Genomic DNA, 17,836 nt, shown 5'->3' on the forward strand with positions numbered 1-17,836 from the left:
AAGCGCGAAGTGGTGAGGGTTCACTGTAATTCTATCTGATTACTTTGTGGATGTCAACCACCTCCTTACTGACTAAGATTGCACAGAATAAAATGCCTTTTCTCATTTTCCTTATCCTGATGATTTAACACTGTATCAACTAAGAGGATAAAGCAGATAAGGCAGTATTGATTTAAATGAGACGTCAGTACAGTTTTTGTGCTGTTATCGACAGGTTACAGTGATTCCTTATTTGTGCCTTCAAAGTAGAGAAATCGTTTTTCTTTTCATAATGGGAGTAAATAATTCAATACTAGAAACATGAGTGGGAAATGGATCAGAAATACTTATAATCCATTATGTTAAAACTTTACTATCTATGACTAATTTTATAATCTTAAAACATTATTGAAAAATGCATCCTATCTAATCTACCAAAATATTAACTGTTTTCATTTACAGGTAATTTTCCATGTCTACTTAATCTTTGTAAACTAATTGCACTATAATATGTCTGAGGTAGAGAGATTTTTCTCCCAGTTAATACTCTATTAAAACAGCAAAAACAAAAAATACCCCGTTGCCATCAAGTCTATGTAGCTACTCTATAGAACATAATAGAACTGCCCCATTGGGTTTCCTAGGTTGTAATATTTACAGGAACATGCTGCTACCGCTTTCTCCCTAGAGTAGCTGCTGGGTTTGAACCTCCAATCTTTCTGTTAGCAGCTGAGTGCTTAACTGCTCTGCCTGGGGTCCTCAAACATTGTACACCATCCAACCCAACCCAATGCCATGAATCCATTCCAACTGATATGACCCCTGTAGGACAGAGTAGAAATTCTCCTTGGGGTTCCTGAGACTGTCAATCTTTACGGAAGCAAATGAGGTTCATCTTTCTCCCACAGAGCATCTGGTGGATCTGAACCACTGACCTTATAGTTAGCAGCACAGCAAATTAACCCAGTATACCACCAGGGATCCTTGAACATTGTACAGCAAACGTAATTCCCTTATTAATGATATTTCTGTCCATTAGTTATGCTCAAGAAGATTTACAATCCAGATGAAATAGATCTGTCTCCAATATGACTGTTTTATCAATACATTTTCCGTTAAAGTGGCCACATTAGATAGTAAGGTTTACAATACTGCTTTAATTCTCTTTTCCTATATTCTATTAAGGGCACATAAAAAATACAGTGGAAATGGTTTCTCAAGATGATGATGTGTAGTTTGGGGACCTCAAAGAGGTTACCCACTCCCTTTCTGCTTTTCTCTTTAGTGCCTGGCCTTCTTGAAGTCCAGAAAATAATACTTGGATCCATGTGGTATAATCAACTCTCTAGCAGGCTAGGGTAATGAAAAAGAAGAGGCATTAAAAATAGTTTATTTAATACATGCTCAATCTCAGTACCATAGCAGGTGCAGGGGAAATAGTTTCTTAAAATCTTGCTCTAGCGACAAAATATATATGTACAAAAAGCCACAGGGTTTATTCTGCCTCACAGTGACCCTATAAAGGACTTTTAAGGTTGTATATCTTTATGGGAGCAGATAGCCTCATCTTCCTCTTGAGGAGCAGCTGGTGGGTTTGAACCACTTGACTTTGCAGTGAGCAACCTTACCAGAGAGTGACAATAAAGCTAGCAAGTATGTGTGAGTTTGTTTGTGACTGTAGTTACCGTGAACCTGCAGCATTGTGTCTGATGAGTGCAGGGTATCAGGAGCATCTTTTTACTGTGTGGCAGTTGGAAAACACCAAGAATTTCTGAGGGCACAGGAGTATGAAGGTGGGGCAAAGAAAATGCCATTTCTAAGAAAACCAGGCATGTACTTGAGATAAGAGTTGGTCTTTGTAGTCTGGCTCTGAAATCTCAAAGCCATTTGTTTCTTTAGTAAGTTAAATCATGCCAAACTAATAGGTTAAATGATGCCACGAAGAGGTATGATATTTACTGAGAATACAGACCTTTTAATATTTAAGGTACCAAATCATTTGTGCCGGGCTATGAACCAAAGGGTTGGTGGTTCAAATCCACCCAGAAGCACCTTGGGGGAAAAGGCCTAGTACTTCTACTTTTGAAAACACTTAACCAGTGAAAACCCTATGGAGTACAGTTTTCTCTGACACGCATGGGTTTGCTGTGAGTCAGAACTGGCTTTGAGAGCAGCAGAAATCTAATAATATATTAACAGGATATCATCTTGTATCCAAGTGAAGTATGGCATTTACCTTTGACACAATGTGACATTCCTAATCCTCAGCAACTGAACCAAGACCTCTTTCTGAAGTATAAAATGCCCTTTTTTAAATGTCGTCTTAGGTGTTGAAACTTAGAAATGAACAATTATAGTCAAGTTTCTACGGTAACGAAACTAGAGGCAATGATAAATTCACATGTTTCAAAAGGAGAAATAATAAGTAAAGTGTAAAAACCTTTAGAAGAATATTTTAATCTAGTTATAAATAAAAAATGAGTCATCTATATGCTATGTAAATTTTCAAAGTAGGCAAATTTAGAAGTGATTTTTTTTCTCTCTTTAAAAGCTTTAAATTCAGAGGAGAATATAGTTATGTCTGAAAAAGTTCACAAATGTACCTCCCAGAGCTGAGTAATGATCACAATCACTGAACTTTCTGCAATAATGGAAATGCCCTATTCTGCCTTACCCAGTAAAGTAGCCAGTATATATGTATATAATGTAATAAAATATAATAACATCTTCATTTGTATTGAATTGGTTATTTTTAATAAATGAGAATTTAAATAGCCTCATGTGGCAAGTGGCTACATTACTGTTAAAATGGTCTAATGTCCAGTTATATAGTAGTAATTGTGCCTTGCCAGATAAGAAATTCATTAACAGAATATCATTTTATATCCAAGATTCTTTGGCTTGTCAGTTTTTCCTTTGTTGTAAGTAGAACGATTACCACTCCTAACTTGGATTGGTTTTAAAACAGTATCTGTTTTTGCATTAAATGATTCTTCCAAAGCATAAATTGAAACCCTAATGTGCTAGGGTTTAAAAGAAAGAATTGTGGGTGCTGTTTACACTAAGGATAAGCTCCTCGTGTGTTTTGCATTTTAAATTTAACGGTACTGCTAAAATGTTGAGGGGTAAAACCTACTGATGCTTAGAACTTACTTTGGAAGTGTCTAAACTATAAGACAGACTGATAGGTGGATAGATGGCAAATATGTGCTAAAGCAATTACAGAAAAGTGTAAATAATAGATGGGTACTCACTGTACAGTTCTATTTTCAGAAAGTTTGATAACTGAAAAAGGCCACAATAAAATGTTGGGCTAAAGTTAAAGATAAGCATGTTAAATATTTTAAAGTATCCTTCCCCCCACCCGACCCCCCTTGAATCCGTCCCTGCTCTCTTAAACAGAGTCAAGGAGCAATAACGGAGCGGTTACGAAGCTTCAGTATGCATGACTTAACAGCTATTCAAGGTGATGAGCCTGTGGGACAAAGACCATACCAAACTCTACCAGAAACAAAAAAGAGAAGTAAGCCAGCATCCAGCGAATCAGCAGGTATGCTTGTTTGTCCCAATATTTGGTTTTATTAGCTCTCTTCAAGTTGTTCCCCAGCTCCCGGTGGCCCCATGTACAGCAGGATCAGTACACTGTTATCCATAGATTTTTAATTGGCTGAGTTACAGAAATGAACTGCCAGGCCCTTTTCCCTAGTCTGTTATCCTAGAAACTCTGCTGAAACCTAATAGCATCACTTCAACCTGTAGTCTTCCACTTGGCCCATGTGGGCTGAGCTTGGTGGGAATGAACCTCGGCCTCCTGCATGGGAAATTCTACCACTGAACTACTAATACATCATTTAACAAATAATTGTGCTAATTGGTCAAGATGAGCACTAAAATACCACATGCTAACTATATTAATTTAGTTCTGTATGTACTATTTCACATTTAACAGTAGTTGTCTTTTGCTAAATTTCCTTTAAATAAGGTTTGTATTTATCTTTTGTCAACCTGGGAAATATTCTAGCTAAGAGAGTAGCAGTAACCTCTTGTGTTGCATTGAACTTTTAGAAGCTGTGAGGGTGGTTATCATCACTCCCCAACCCCACCCAATACGAGTTCTGACCCATGATCCATACTCTTGCTATTCATATGGTGTTGTGACATCCAAGGCATTATATATTTAAACACTCTCTACCATAAATGCCACGAACAAATAAAGATACTGACTCAGAAGATAAAGAATTTTAAGAAGATCACAAAGATGACTCAGATTGAAAATAGGATTACTCAGGTGGTAAATGTGTTGAAATTACATACTCTAGTTCAAGAGCTAACTTGTTGGTATATTCTTATATAACTTATGAACTTGTGATAATTTATATGTTCTAAAATTTTAGTCTGTTATTATGACTTTAGGAACATATACATAAAAAAAGAAACATGTACATAAACAAAGGACATAATTCCTTGTCATGTTATTCTAAAAAAAGGTTTTAATTCAAGATTTACAATTAACAATGAAGATCTTACAAATATTTATTATTAATGGTTATGCCCATAAAATACAGGTCTACTTAACCATTTTTTAAAATATTTTTTAAGTAGATGTTTTCTTTACAAAGTGATCGAGAAGCATTCTTTTGTTTATTTTCTAATTATTTTTTAATTGAGTTATATATCACGCCATCATTTGAGAGCCATTCTTTATAGTTAAATCTACTTTGAAATATAAATAAGTCCTTTCCTATAAAGAAATTTTCATTTTAATTGACAAAGTTGGTCATTGTTATCTAAGAAGTAGTAATTAAGAATTGGTTATTACATAGTGAATCTTTAAGTGGGAATAACTTTGAAACATCAGTCTTAATACATGAATAATGTAAAATCTGTTCCTGATATAAGCATTTTGTTAATATGCAGTTAACAATTAGGTATATTCACTTTGGTTTAAAGAAATGGGAGAAGAATGTCATAGAATTTGTGGACATGTTTTAAAACCACCATACCAAGCATCTTGGGAAACAAACATACTTGCATGCATTTTATGAGAGTTTTAAATGGAATAATTCTTTGGCTGGCAGCTGGGCAATATTTATAAAAATGTGCCCCTTTTAAGTCAGCAAGAATACTTCTAGGAATATGTCATAAGGAAGTAATCAGAAAAATGTCTGGGAATTGATGTATGAGAACATCCACCTCCTTGTGCATACTGGCAAAATCTTGGAACCAATTAAATGCCCAAGATAAATTATCTAAGTAAAATGTTGGTTTATTTCACCATCAAAAAATGGTAATATTGAACTATACTTATTGAGATGAAAATACATCCATATTGTAGGGAAAGGAATAATAAAGTAATTTGTGTGATAGGATCCTCTACTGTAGAGGCACAATAAGCAGACGACTACATGGATTAATATATGTAAATCTATTTTTGAAAGGCATACACACAGAAGAGAAGTGTGTTACTAAGATAATTAACAGTCATTAGTTCTGAGTAGAGGGATTTTTAGTGGTTTATTTATTTATTTTGTTATAACCTGTTTCTCAAAGTCAGAGATAGAAACCACAATGCTCTTCATCTTGAAAGATAATTAGTACTTTTGAATTTTTAAGTTGAATAAAAAAATGCATATCTCAGTGAAGAATTTGACTTGACTATAGTATCTTTTTTGATGCAGGATTTGGTTAGTAAGTTTCTGAGTTATATTCACTAATTTTACCTCCTTAAAGATCCTAAATGTGGCCACTTTCTTTGTCCAGCTTTTCTTTCCTCCATACTGCAGTAGCCGCCTCACTTAGCTTCCCGGTTTTCAGTTTCATTCACCTCCGATCTAGTCTCTGAAATGCACCCAGAAGACTGTTTTACAAACCCAAATCGAATTGTGTCACCCTTCTACTTAAAATGCCTCACATTAGCAATGCTTCCGTGTTTTCTGAATTAGTTCACCTCTGCAGCCTGGCCTATTATCTCTCTAGCCTTGTTCTCTCACTCCATCATGTGCTAGCTAAATAGAATTGAGGCCATTCAGGATTTAGGCTTGGCCACCACTCCCTACAAGAAGTCTTTTCTCACAGCCTACATGTGCACAGACGTGCAATGCCGCCAGCTGAGTAATTCTCTTAAGTGTGTGCTCACATGAAGTGTTGACCTTAACCTTCTATTTATAACCGTTCTCATAGTACTATACTAACTGCCCAGTGAGTCTGTTTTCCCTGTTGGATTTTAAGGTACTTAAGTGTAGAAAAATATAAATGTCTTTCTCATCGTTGTACCCTATAATTTTACATGCTAACTCACACATAGTAGCATTTTAAAAAATATGCGTGGAATCAATTCACCACTTCGCTGAAACTGTACTTAAAAAGCTAATAAGACTTTTTTCACTGAAATTAGGAAAAAGGGAAAGACTAAAATGTCGTGTACACAAATTTTGAACATCCTTGGTGGTGCAGTGGGTGTAACACTTGCCTGCTAACCAAAAGGTTGGGGCTTCACACTCATCTGTATCTTCCCAGGAGGCAAAGCTGGAGCAGTTTGCTTCTATTAAGATTACAGTCTGGGAGATGCTCTGCATCCGTTCTACTCTGTCCTATGGAGTCTATGAGTCAGAATCAACCCAGTGCCAAGGGGGTCAGAAACAACTTTTGAATGAAATTCAAATCCCTAGTTGTGAAAATGGAGGCAATTAAAATGGCAAGGATTGTGGTTTTTGAAAGGAACCTTAGTAGTAAAATAGTTAAGTCTTCAATGGCTAACTGGAAGTTCAGTGGTTCAACCCACGAGCTGCTCTATGAGTAAAATGACCTAGCAGTCTCCGATGAAGATTACCCTCCCACCAAAGAAATGTCATCAAGTCAATTCTCATTCATAGTAGCAGCCGTACTGGACAGAATAGAACTGTCCTATTTGTAAATTTTCCAAGGCATAAGTAGAGTGCTACACCTTTCTCCCACAGAATGACTGGTAAGGTTGAACCACCACCCTTTCAGTTACCAACCAAGCACTTAACTCCTGCACATCAACTAAAACACCATCAGGGGGTTTCCATGAAGATTATAGACAAGAAAACATTGCTGGAATTCTACTCTTCCCATAAAGGGTTTCTATAAGCCAGAATGGATTCAAGGGCACATAACAGCAAAGGCGTTTGTGTTAAACTGTATATCATCTTATGCTTCATTGGTGGTCTTAAAGACCTTTTTTTTTTAAATCACGTTGCTTCCTTCCTGATTCAGTCCTTGATTCTTCATTCTGTATTTTACCTGTTTTATAAAATTGAGATGGGGAATAGTGTAAGTGGTTCTCAGGGGTTTAGCAGTTATTTAATGATGTAATGTGGAAATTATATAGTCCAATTTTGCCTAGCACTGATTTTCACATAACAGGCTAGTTTTGGGAACCTAACCATGTTGATAAATGAGGAACCAGTGTAGTTTCATCTTTATGTTTTTTGTTTGTCTCTATATATTTTTTCCCACTTAATATTGCACCAGGAACATTTTCCTGTCACCTATCTTTCTCCTAGCTACATTGGACTCCTTTTAGTTCCTCACAGGAGCAATGATTCGTCTGGCCCCAGGAGTCTGCACATGCTCTCTTCTACCTAGGCTGCATTGCTTTAGACTACTTGCAGGAAACCAAAGTGCTAGAACAAGAATACGTATTGGCTTAAAATAATAGCATACCAATTCTGTTCACTAATCCTTCTTAATTCCTACCCTAGAAATTTGGCAGCATAAAATTAAACCTTCCCAATGTACAATGAAAGTGTTTATGTCATTATGAGAGTAAGAAGCTTATTAACCAATCTTCATGGTTTGATTAGTGGGTCTCAAAGTATCTTTGCCTTAAGGGAACAAACTAACAAACATTAACTGAGTATATTTTTCTTGATATGCAAGCATTCCATCCCTGTTTTCTTTTGAGCCTGGAAATACTTCTCCTTGTTCTGTACCTGTAGATTTACTAGTTAAGTTCCTTTATCTTTATTAAAGGAAAATTTGAAACTTAACAGCTTTGTTACCTGACTCCCTACCTTTATCATCTACCTAGTATTCTAGTTACCATAATCTTGGGTACTTGGCTTGTTCTCTCCTTAAAGTGTAGGCCCCAGACCAGTAACCTAAGAACTTGTTAGAAATGCAAATTCTCAGCGCCCCCAACCCAAACCATCAAGTTGATTTTCACTCACAGTCACCTTATACTTCTTATAATTCTGTAAGTTCTTGCAGAAGCAGACAGCCTCTCCTTCTCCCTCAGAGCGGCTGGCAGCTTTCTACTGCCAACCCGGGGATTAGCAGTCCACTTCTTACCCAACAGCACCACCAGGTCTCCCAGGCCCACTGAATTAGAAGCCTTGGGTGGGGCCCAGCAAGCTGTGCAGTAACAAGTTCTCCAGGTGACTCTGATACTGTACCAAATTTAGAGAACAACTGTTTCTGATATAGAGAGTTCTTTTCCCTGGTTCCCAAAATCTTGCTGCCTGACTTCCTGGCAGTAACCAACCTGATAACGTGAATGTTTACATCTTTGTTAGCACACACACATGATCTCTTAAAGACCTTCCTGATGCTGGGTAGTCTCTTTGACTAACATCTGTCATCGTCTGCAGTGTCTAATTATGTAGGCTGTCTGGCTGGGCTTTATCTCAACAGCTGCAACAACTCCATCATCTCCCCCAAGTGAACTCTTCCCCCTGCTTTACTGTCCAGTCAATTCTAACCAATGGTCATGTGTTACTCCATAGGATTTTCCTGGCTGTAATCTTAAAAGATGAAAACTGCCAGATATTTCTCCATCAGAATTGCTAGGTAGTTTTAATTTATCAACCTTTAGGTTTTTAGACTAGCTCCATGTGTCCAGATCATACAAAGACCTTCCAGTAGCAATAACTTCCCCAAGTTTTTAGCTCCTTTGGATCTTGTTTAGTCCCTGGTGCTGTAAATGGTTAAGCACTGGGCTACTGAATTTATACAGGGATTGCTTAGAAAAAAAGCCCAAGAGCTGTACTTCTAAAAGGGTCCAGTGCATTTCAAGTCTAACACACACAGGATCTCCACGAATCGGAATTGACGGCATGGTGACTGGTTTTGTTTTGTGAGGTTTGCTTAACATCTACCATTCCTGATCTTGACCAAAAATATGATACACAGAGGAAATGGGACCTCAATTCATAATTTAAACTATAGGAGCAAATAACAGATTAAATTACGCAAGTGCTTAGGAAAAACCATCTTTTATTGAGAGTGTGTACAATTCATAAAAAGTAGAGGGCATGGGAAGAGACTTTACTGTGTATCTACATTCTTTGAGTTTTGAACTAGACGAATGTTTTATGTACTCAAAATTAATTTTTTAAGGATTCCGAAATATGCATAATAAAAATAAGAATGGTCAGGGACAAATTTGCAAAGGAAATGAAGTTATGAGTGTTATGTAGAACAGTGAATGATTAATCCTGAAGGGCAGGGAACACACCGACATGGGAAAAGAGGAATTGCCTGGTAAATGCGAACCATGCAAGGAACTGCGGCAGAAAGGCTGCAGAGCCACGAACGTTGCCTGGTATCCCGTCACCAAAACATGCCGTTTTAACTGATTTAGGGTATGCAATTCCACTGAAGGATGGGGATGAGAAAACAGATGAAGAGACGGGGCCGTACTCAGATGACGAGATGTTAACACACAAAGGACTTCGGAGATCGCAAAGCATGAAATCCGTGAAAACTATCAAAGGCCGTAAAGAGGTTAGTGGAGCAGAGCGTTGTTTTCCTGACAATGAATAGTAAGGGGTTCCCCTGCTGCCCTGTGGTGGACGTTAATGATCCAGAAATGACAGATTGGAGTGGTAGAAAAGCAGTTATATTTAAGACTCTTTGATCCGATCAGATGTTTCAGGATCAATGGAAATTTTGAAAATTGTAAATTCCCTAGCCGTCAAAAATGAGTGAACATGATACTGAGCAAATAGTATGGTTATCATGAGTACCCAGTGCCAACCCCCACTCTAAGCAGGGACAGCACCTGGCAAAGTTAATTGAATAGTTTTGCTTTGAACTACCATTTCATGAGGATTAAATTGTAAAGGTCTATCCAAAACAGTGTATCTCATCTTTATTCCCTGAACACAGTGTAGGATTTCAGTGACCATGGATGATTATGTTCAGTATCCATTGTCATGCACTAAGCAAAGCACAAGCTATAAAACTTAATGTTTTTACTTATTAGACATAATAATAAAGTCATAATCTGCAATTTAGCTCACATGTTACCAACTACATTTTTATGGATATATAAACAGTACTGTCTTCCGAGTATACATCGAAAAGATAATTAAATTTGTTGTTCTTGTTGGGAATATATGCTGACTACCTCAATTGAACTGTTTCTACATGTACAGGTCAGTAAGCTGTACTCTACTCCGAGTTGTACAACCATTCTCACTCTCTTTTTAAATTGGCCCTCCTTCATTAACACAGACTCACTGTCCCCTAAGAGGCCTGTCTAATCTCCTGAGATGCAGTTGTCACATTGATCCCATAAACATAGTTTTTAAAAGATCATAAAGGGAAAACCAAAAAAGATCATAAAGGAATAATTGATTCTTTATTTCAGAAAAGCTAAAAAATCATTACTATAATTATAAATTATCACATCCCATGTAATTCACATCATTATATGTTTTCTCTTCAGGTGCGGTATGGATCACTGAAATATAAAGTGAAGAAACGACCACAAGTGTATTTTTAGCCACCTGCACCCCAAGAACTACAAGAAAAATTATGCTAATGCATTGACTTCAATTTTAAACATTATATATTCAACATTTACACGTTAAGATAATACTTTAAGTTGTGCTGGTGATAGGGTTTATTTCATCAATTTAAATCATTTTTATTTCTTTACCAGATACTTCCCAATCTTGACTACTAAAGATAGTTATGTAAAGTTTATTAATACATATACCAAAATTATTAAAATCCATGTTGTCTATTTAAAATCCCCAACAATATTAAGTGCCTTGGATATAAGATGAAAAATAAACCCACAGTATACTTGAAAAGAGTGTTTTTGTGGTTCAGGGTATATCACCTTCATGGTATTGTATTGTTTACCTCTATTTATGTTGAATACATGACCTGCAGATAATAATTAAAACAGACCTCTGACCTATCAGTTATATAACAAGGGCATAATGTAAGATGATAAAGCACGTTTTATATATTCTTTAAAATTTTTACCTTGATAATGCTTTCAAGTTTTTGTACCATCATGGGAAAGTTTTTAAACAAATACTTCAAAACCAGGTATCCACATAGCACTTTTATCCATGAATAGTTTTGCGCACTTGAAAATTGTTTACTTACATCATGGCTGTACATTTATTTTAAACTTTACTGACACTGTCTTATTGTTTATCATAGTCTGACGTGTCACATTTATGCCTTGAATTTCATCATCTCTTTTCTCGTGGATTTCATTTGTTAAATGTTTCATTTTAGCAATACGAAAAATAGCTAATTGTTCGGTTTTAACTGTTTAATTACCTTCTTTACAAATAAGAAATTATTTTAAACATTAATAAATTTCCCTTATTTAGCTGTACATTGTAGTGGAATTGAACATATTTTTGTTAACATTAGTGACATTTTCAGCTTTTATAAAATGCTGGCTTGTCCAATAGCAGAGACCATTCGAGCATGCAAGGTCTCTGTAACTCTTAAAATTAACCAACAGCCAATCAATCTACTTTACAAGCTTGGTGTTTAGATATGCTACTGGCTTATAAATCTGACATTGATTAGAATTATTTGAATCGCTTTTCTCTTAGCTGAGACAGTCTCCTAAAGAGCAATGTAATGCAAAATGCGTATTTAGAAAGGGTTAGAACAATATTAATTTCTAATCTGAGGGATTTTACATTATTGAACTTTGAGACTCTTAGGTTACATTGATAACTATGCATTATGAACCATAGTCAACTTATTTTTGGTGAGGGTTATAGTGATCAATAGTCATACTTAAGTATTCCACTTATTTGTCTAAAAGGAGAAAAAATTAGAAAGATTTGTAGGATCTTACCTCTTTCTGCCTTTCAAGCGATGAAGCCAGCTGGTAATGTATATTCAGGACCTCTTCAGAGTTTTGACTGAGAAGAGGATATTTACTCAGAAGTACTTTAGTATAGAATCCACTCCCAGCAACCATTTGTTTTATTTAGCACAATTCATAGATTGCCTCTTGGTACTAGCTTTAAACTGTTTTCTAGGTTAGCTCATTCTTAATATATAACACTAACTAAAATGAACTAAGCTTCTTTTCCTCTAAAGTTTAACTCTACGAATATCTTCATCTTCTTTACCATGACTAATTTTTCAGCTTCTTTGCTTCTGAAGGATGGGGGGTGAGGGGTACTTCAATTTCTATTCAAAATTCTTATAAATTCTCATTATAAACTCTTGTAAAAAGGTTTTGTTTATATTATCTATATCTGGTCTTTACAATAGAACTCCCAAGGTGGTGCCAACAGCTAACACGCTTAGCTGCTAACCAAAAATCTGGAAGTTTGAGTTAACGTCAGAATGAAGACCTGGGGATCTACTTCCAAAACTTCAGCCACCTTAAACCCTATGAGTGCCACTGTGCCCTGACACACAGAGGGTCACCCTGAGCCAGGGTCTACTTATGACAACTGGTTTTAGCCTCCTTAATGTACATGTGAGCATGCTGTGTTTTTGACCAAAAAACCAAAATCGTGTCTTCCCACATTGCCTGATGAGGCCATGAGAGTGACTGCGTCAAAAACGTTTATATCTGGGAGCTTGTTTACCTATGTCTTTTTCAAGTCTAATCTCAGTACCAAACCTTTAATTATAGCAAACTCATAAATACTATTTTCCATTATCCCTCTATCTTTTAAGAATCAAAATAGTCAATCAAACATAACACCAGTCAGGAGGCGGTAGCAAAAGTCCTGTTGAATAGTCTCGATATTTCTACTGTGACATCCATATCCACATTGGGTGTCAGTTTGTTTGTCTGCCATTTCCTCTTCCTCCTCCTTTTACATTGCTTAAATTTTAGTTTTCTCCATATGTTTGTTTTGGCATATTGTTTCCTCTGTACTTTGTATAATAAACACATACACTTTATATTCTTCTAAAGTAAGGCAGCTCATTAGCTTTCTCTGCTCAGTTTTCAGGTTTTGAAAGAGGTAACATCTCTAGAGCCATCGTGCCTTGCTTCCCCCACCACCCTTCTTTCATGAGCATCAGATCCACAAGCCTAGTTATGTCACTATTGGGTAGCCAGTTAATGTATTCAGAATCTACAGCAGGTGTTTTATTTTATTATATACTCATTCAACATATTCATTAATATTAGCTATTAACAGAGTTTGTTTCAAAGTAAGAATGGATATTCTTTATCATATTTATCCTAGAATAAAGAGGCCAGAAATTAGTCTTAATGCTATGTAATTATGAACACCCACCTAAGTCCTGTGTAAAGTCCCCTGCAAACGCTTCACTATATATGTGGATTTGGGCAGGAAATAGTGCCGATATTATTCATTATAAATACTTGATTAAGCTGATTGGTAGAACAAAATTATTAAGGTGTGTTCAGGGAGTTTAATCCATATATCACCACCAAAGATTTCTACAGTATTATAAAAAATGTAAATATTCCAAATTTCTGTTTTACTTGGATTAGATAAAACATGTTTTTCTTATTGTTTTCTGAAGTATCAAAGTTTATGCTTTTGGAAAATGCTTGAACTTTTATGTTTAAAAATATACAGTACTCTTAGGATAAATATCAGTAATTGATATTTTAATTGGAATTTACTAAATTTTCATTTTTGTTATCTTTTATCAGGAAAATTAAGGAGTTACATATTTTTATGTAAGTTCCTGTGTTTTCTCTGGTGTCATTCAATTCATTGCAAAGCAATTAGGTAAATATTGAGACGTTCATTGTTATTATGAGATACAGTTACTTCACATCACACTTAAGATTAAACTTTCTGAAAAGAAAATACAGGTTTTTTTCCTAAGTGTTTTTAGATTTAATTTTGTGGTAGTACCTTTCAGATTTAATGAATATTAACTCTTTTTTAAACACTATTACTTAACATTTTCTCTTCTAACACTTTTGAAGTCTGTTTACTGTAATAGTTAAGAGAATACAGTTTTACAAGTTGTTAAGCCATTTGTAAAGGCTATCTTTAAAACCAGAAAGTGGGGAATTTTATAAGTATGGTATTTTGACTTCTTTGTTATGGAAATAAACTCATTTTATTAGTGACAAGTTGTTTTGTTTTCTTTTTTCTTATGTCAGAGTACTTATGTTGGGATTCATGAATCAATATTTATTACTGAGTATGTCTTGATTTGCTAGAGGGTAATATATGCAAGATTATAGAGCAATGTATAAAAACCATATACCGTATGTACTTATGTATAAGCTGAATTTTTCAGCACACTTTTTATGCAGCTTGTAAAATTAGGTGTCTCGGCTGATATTCAGGTCGGCTTCTACTCGAGTATATACGGTTCTGTCTGGATGCTTATCATAGGATTCCAAAAAAATATTGAATTGGTAAATTTAAAGATTAGAAAGGAAAATGGGAAGAATAGTAAGCACAGATACCCTGTCCATCTATTTGCATGACTGTCTTTGGCATAAAATATAACAAAAACTTCATATTTACCTGTCCTGGAAACGTCATAGACTTTTAGCTGTTTTAAAGTTAGATGTTTGTCTACCTGATATTAAGCTTTGGAGAGAAATCCTATCTTTATAAAAGTTTCTTTGTATTTCTTCATTATAATATATGATGGGTGCTAAAGTATTTTCATATCAGTATTTTAAAAATTTTTATTATGAAACATTCTTGTGGTAATCCAAAAAGGGTAAAGATTTGAATAAAAACTCAAGAGTTCACAATGAATCTATGAACTGCAGTGTTTTATTCAATGCTTTACCCCCTTTAAGTGGTTCACTGTTCTTGAGACAGATTCATGGAACAAAAATCATGTCAGAGACTGATTCATTGTTCCCTGGAAAACATTCCGCCCTCTCTTACCTACCCATCAATAGTCTAGCCTTGAAACACTCTCCTTATGGTCTGGCTATGGTAATGTTTTTTAAATTGCTTTTTAAAAGATAATGCTTCGAACTGAATTTTTAAAGCACGAGATTAATTGCCTACAAGTGTAGGTTCCTAAAAGGCCTGTGCTCAGCAAAAGCAGAACACCCGCCCTACTCACGCTTCGTTTACCTGGCAGTTCCAGATTAAGAGTAATAGGAGAGGGAAGGGGAAAGAAAAAGGAAGGTGTAATATTTTGGCATTGGGTGCAAATCAAATTAACATAAAAGTCTAATATTTTTCTTTAAAAATATTAATTTGACTGTCTGCTCTGTACAGCATACCATATATTTCTGCATAATACATCCAAGTAAGATAGTATAGCAACTAATTTAACTGAAATACTTCTTGCTTTTAAAAATACGGGTTCATCATTACCAAATCAGTATTCACAGTATTTGAGTATTATTTATATTTGAATTTCTTCTAAGTTACTCAATAATTTATTTGGTATATCTTTTCAGAACAGTTTTGTTTTGTTTCTTTCCTAAACCTGGTTTTTCTCTTTCCAGTATTTCTTAAGTCCAATATATTAGTTACACGTTCTGACTCTGTAGTAAACAGCATGGAGGTGGCCATGTCCAACCTCCTCTGGCTTTCCTGTTGCCACAAGACAGAGATCAGGCATCTCTCCATTATCCTCTTTTATCCTATTCTCACACCAACTGTTCCTCCGAGGACACTCTACTTTTCTGCTGATTTTGTTGCAATGGCCATACAGAACTCTCAGATAAAACTCTCAATTAAGGAGGGGTTTATTAGGGAAGTCAATTAGGTCACCACAACCCATGATTAGAAAACATTAAGGATACAATCACTGGTCCACGTCAACACCTCTCCTCAGCTGACAGCCAAGTTCCTTTCCAGTCCCCAGCTTCTCAGACAGGTGGTCCCTTGGCCTCTGGCTCTGCCTTACAGTCCTAGTCTCCTTGCTGCTCCTTTGTTTTGTCTCATGGGTCTCCTTGTCTCATGTTCTGCCCTCCTCTGGTCTCAGTCTCCCGCTGGCAGGTCACACAGAGATGTAAAACGGGCTGAACTAGTGACTTTTCTTCAGTGATCCTGGGATTTCTCTCCCTATTAATTTGAGCGGCCCATCCTTATACAAAACTGACCAATCCCCTCTATTAGAGTTACACACATATTATTTGCATGTTGTTAAGTTGGATCTGACCCATAGCGATCCTATGCACACAGAAGGAAACAATGCACAATCCTTCGTGCACCATCCTTAAGTTCATTCCTATGCCTGAGCCAGTGTTGCAGCCACTGTGTCAATCCAGCTTGTTGTGTAATCCCACTCAGTCAGTGGATGGAAGTTACAGAGACATGGATAGCAAAGCCATATTAAGAAATTTCGCTCCACCACAGACTTTCTCCAAAATATGTGCTGTATTTAACCCACCTCCCTGTAACCTCCCCCAGTTCAAGTCACATAATCTCTCACCTGGAGTAGCCAAAACCATAACTTTTATTTCAGGCAGAATGTCTTGAAACACACTTTTAATGTTGTTAGGTACCAACACGTAGATTCTGACTCATAGTGACCCTCCTATGCACAACAGAACGAAACACTACTTGGTCTTGTGTAATCCTCACAATTCTAATTATGTTTGAGCCCATTGTTGCAGCCACTGGCTCAATCCATCTCATCGAGTGTCTTCCTCCTTTTTTGTGACCCTCTGCTTTACCAAGCAAGAGCTCCTTTTTCAGGGACTGACCTCTCCTGATAGCACACACAAAATATGTGAGAATCTTGCATCCTCATTTCCACGGAGCCTCTGGCTGTACTTCTTCTCAGACAGGTTTTTTTGTTCTTCTGGCAGTCTATGGTGCCTTGAACATTCTTTGCCAACACTCATTCAAGTACATCAATGCTTCTGCTACCTTATCTATTGTCCAGCTTTCACGTGCATATGAGATGAGTGAAAAATACTAAGGCGTGAGTCAGGCACACCTTAGTTCTCAGAGTGACATCTGTTCATGCTCTTTGACACTTTAAAGAGGCCTTGTGCAGCATATTTGCCCAATGTAGTATATCATTTGATTTTTTAAAAATTGGATGGCAATTTTTATTGTAAATAAGGTGTGGCTTACATTTTAGATCATCAACTTTGTATTCAACAGTTTAAACTGCTGATCAGACTCCTCAAATCGTTTACCCCTCATCAGCTCCTTAATTGCTCTTCTCTCCCTTGTAGGCTACTCTCTTTCATTTCGCCCAACTAAACCTCATCAACAGTCTAGCCCATTGCTTTATCTTCTCTCCGTGGCCCTTCCCTCCCTTAGCAATCTCCAAAGTGTTTGTTGTGTGAATTCCTGGCTGCTGCCTCCATTAGTGTTGTTCGCACAAACAAAATGAAATCCGACAACTTCAATCTTTACTCCTTTTGTCATGTTCTCTATTGGTCCAGTTCTGAGGATGGATTTTTGTTTTCTTTACCATGAGGTACAATCCATACTGAAGGCTGCATTCTTTGATTTTTATCAGCAAGTGTTCAAGTCCTTGGTTTCAGCAAGCAAGGATGGGTCAATCAATGCATGTCGTAGGAGATTGTTAATAATCCTAAAGCTGCATTTTCCATAGAGTCCGGCTTCTTGGATTATGTGCTCAGCATACAGATTAAAAATGGTGAAAGGATAGAATTCTGACACACATCTTTCCAGATTTTAAACCATGTACTATTTCCTTTTGAATATATATATAT

At 36.3% G+C, this 17,836-nt stretch overlaps 1 protein-coding gene across 1 annotated transcript in view; it reads left to right on the forward strand.

Annotated features, from left to right (window-relative positions):
* REEP3 (receptor accessory protein 3) overlaps positions 1-14,287 on the forward strand; it is a 57,250-nt gene extending 42,963 nt beyond the window's left edge. The window contains exons 5-7 of the mRNA XM_004701122.3: positions 3,382-3,529; positions 9,584-9,726; positions 10,673-14,287. Of these exons, the coding sequence (XP_004701179.1) occupies positions 3,382-3,529; positions 9,584-9,726; positions 10,673-10,729 (348 nt within the window). The 3' untranslated portion in view covers positions 10,730-14,287. The remainder of the gene's footprint in view (positions 1-3,381; positions 3,530-9,583; positions 9,727-10,672) is intronic.
* The last annotated feature ends 3,549 nt before the right edge of the window (positions 14,288-17,836 follow it).

The sequence above is a fragment of the Echinops telfairi genome, unplaced genomic scaffold, assembly GCF_000313985.2.
Source record: "Echinops telfairi isolate 266 unplaced genomic scaffold, ASM31398v2 ScPeMD7_70;HRSCAF=299, whole genome shotgun sequence".
Taxonomy (NCBI): Eukaryota; Metazoa; Chordata; class Mammalia; order Afrosoricida; family Tenrecidae; genus Echinops; species Echinops telfairi.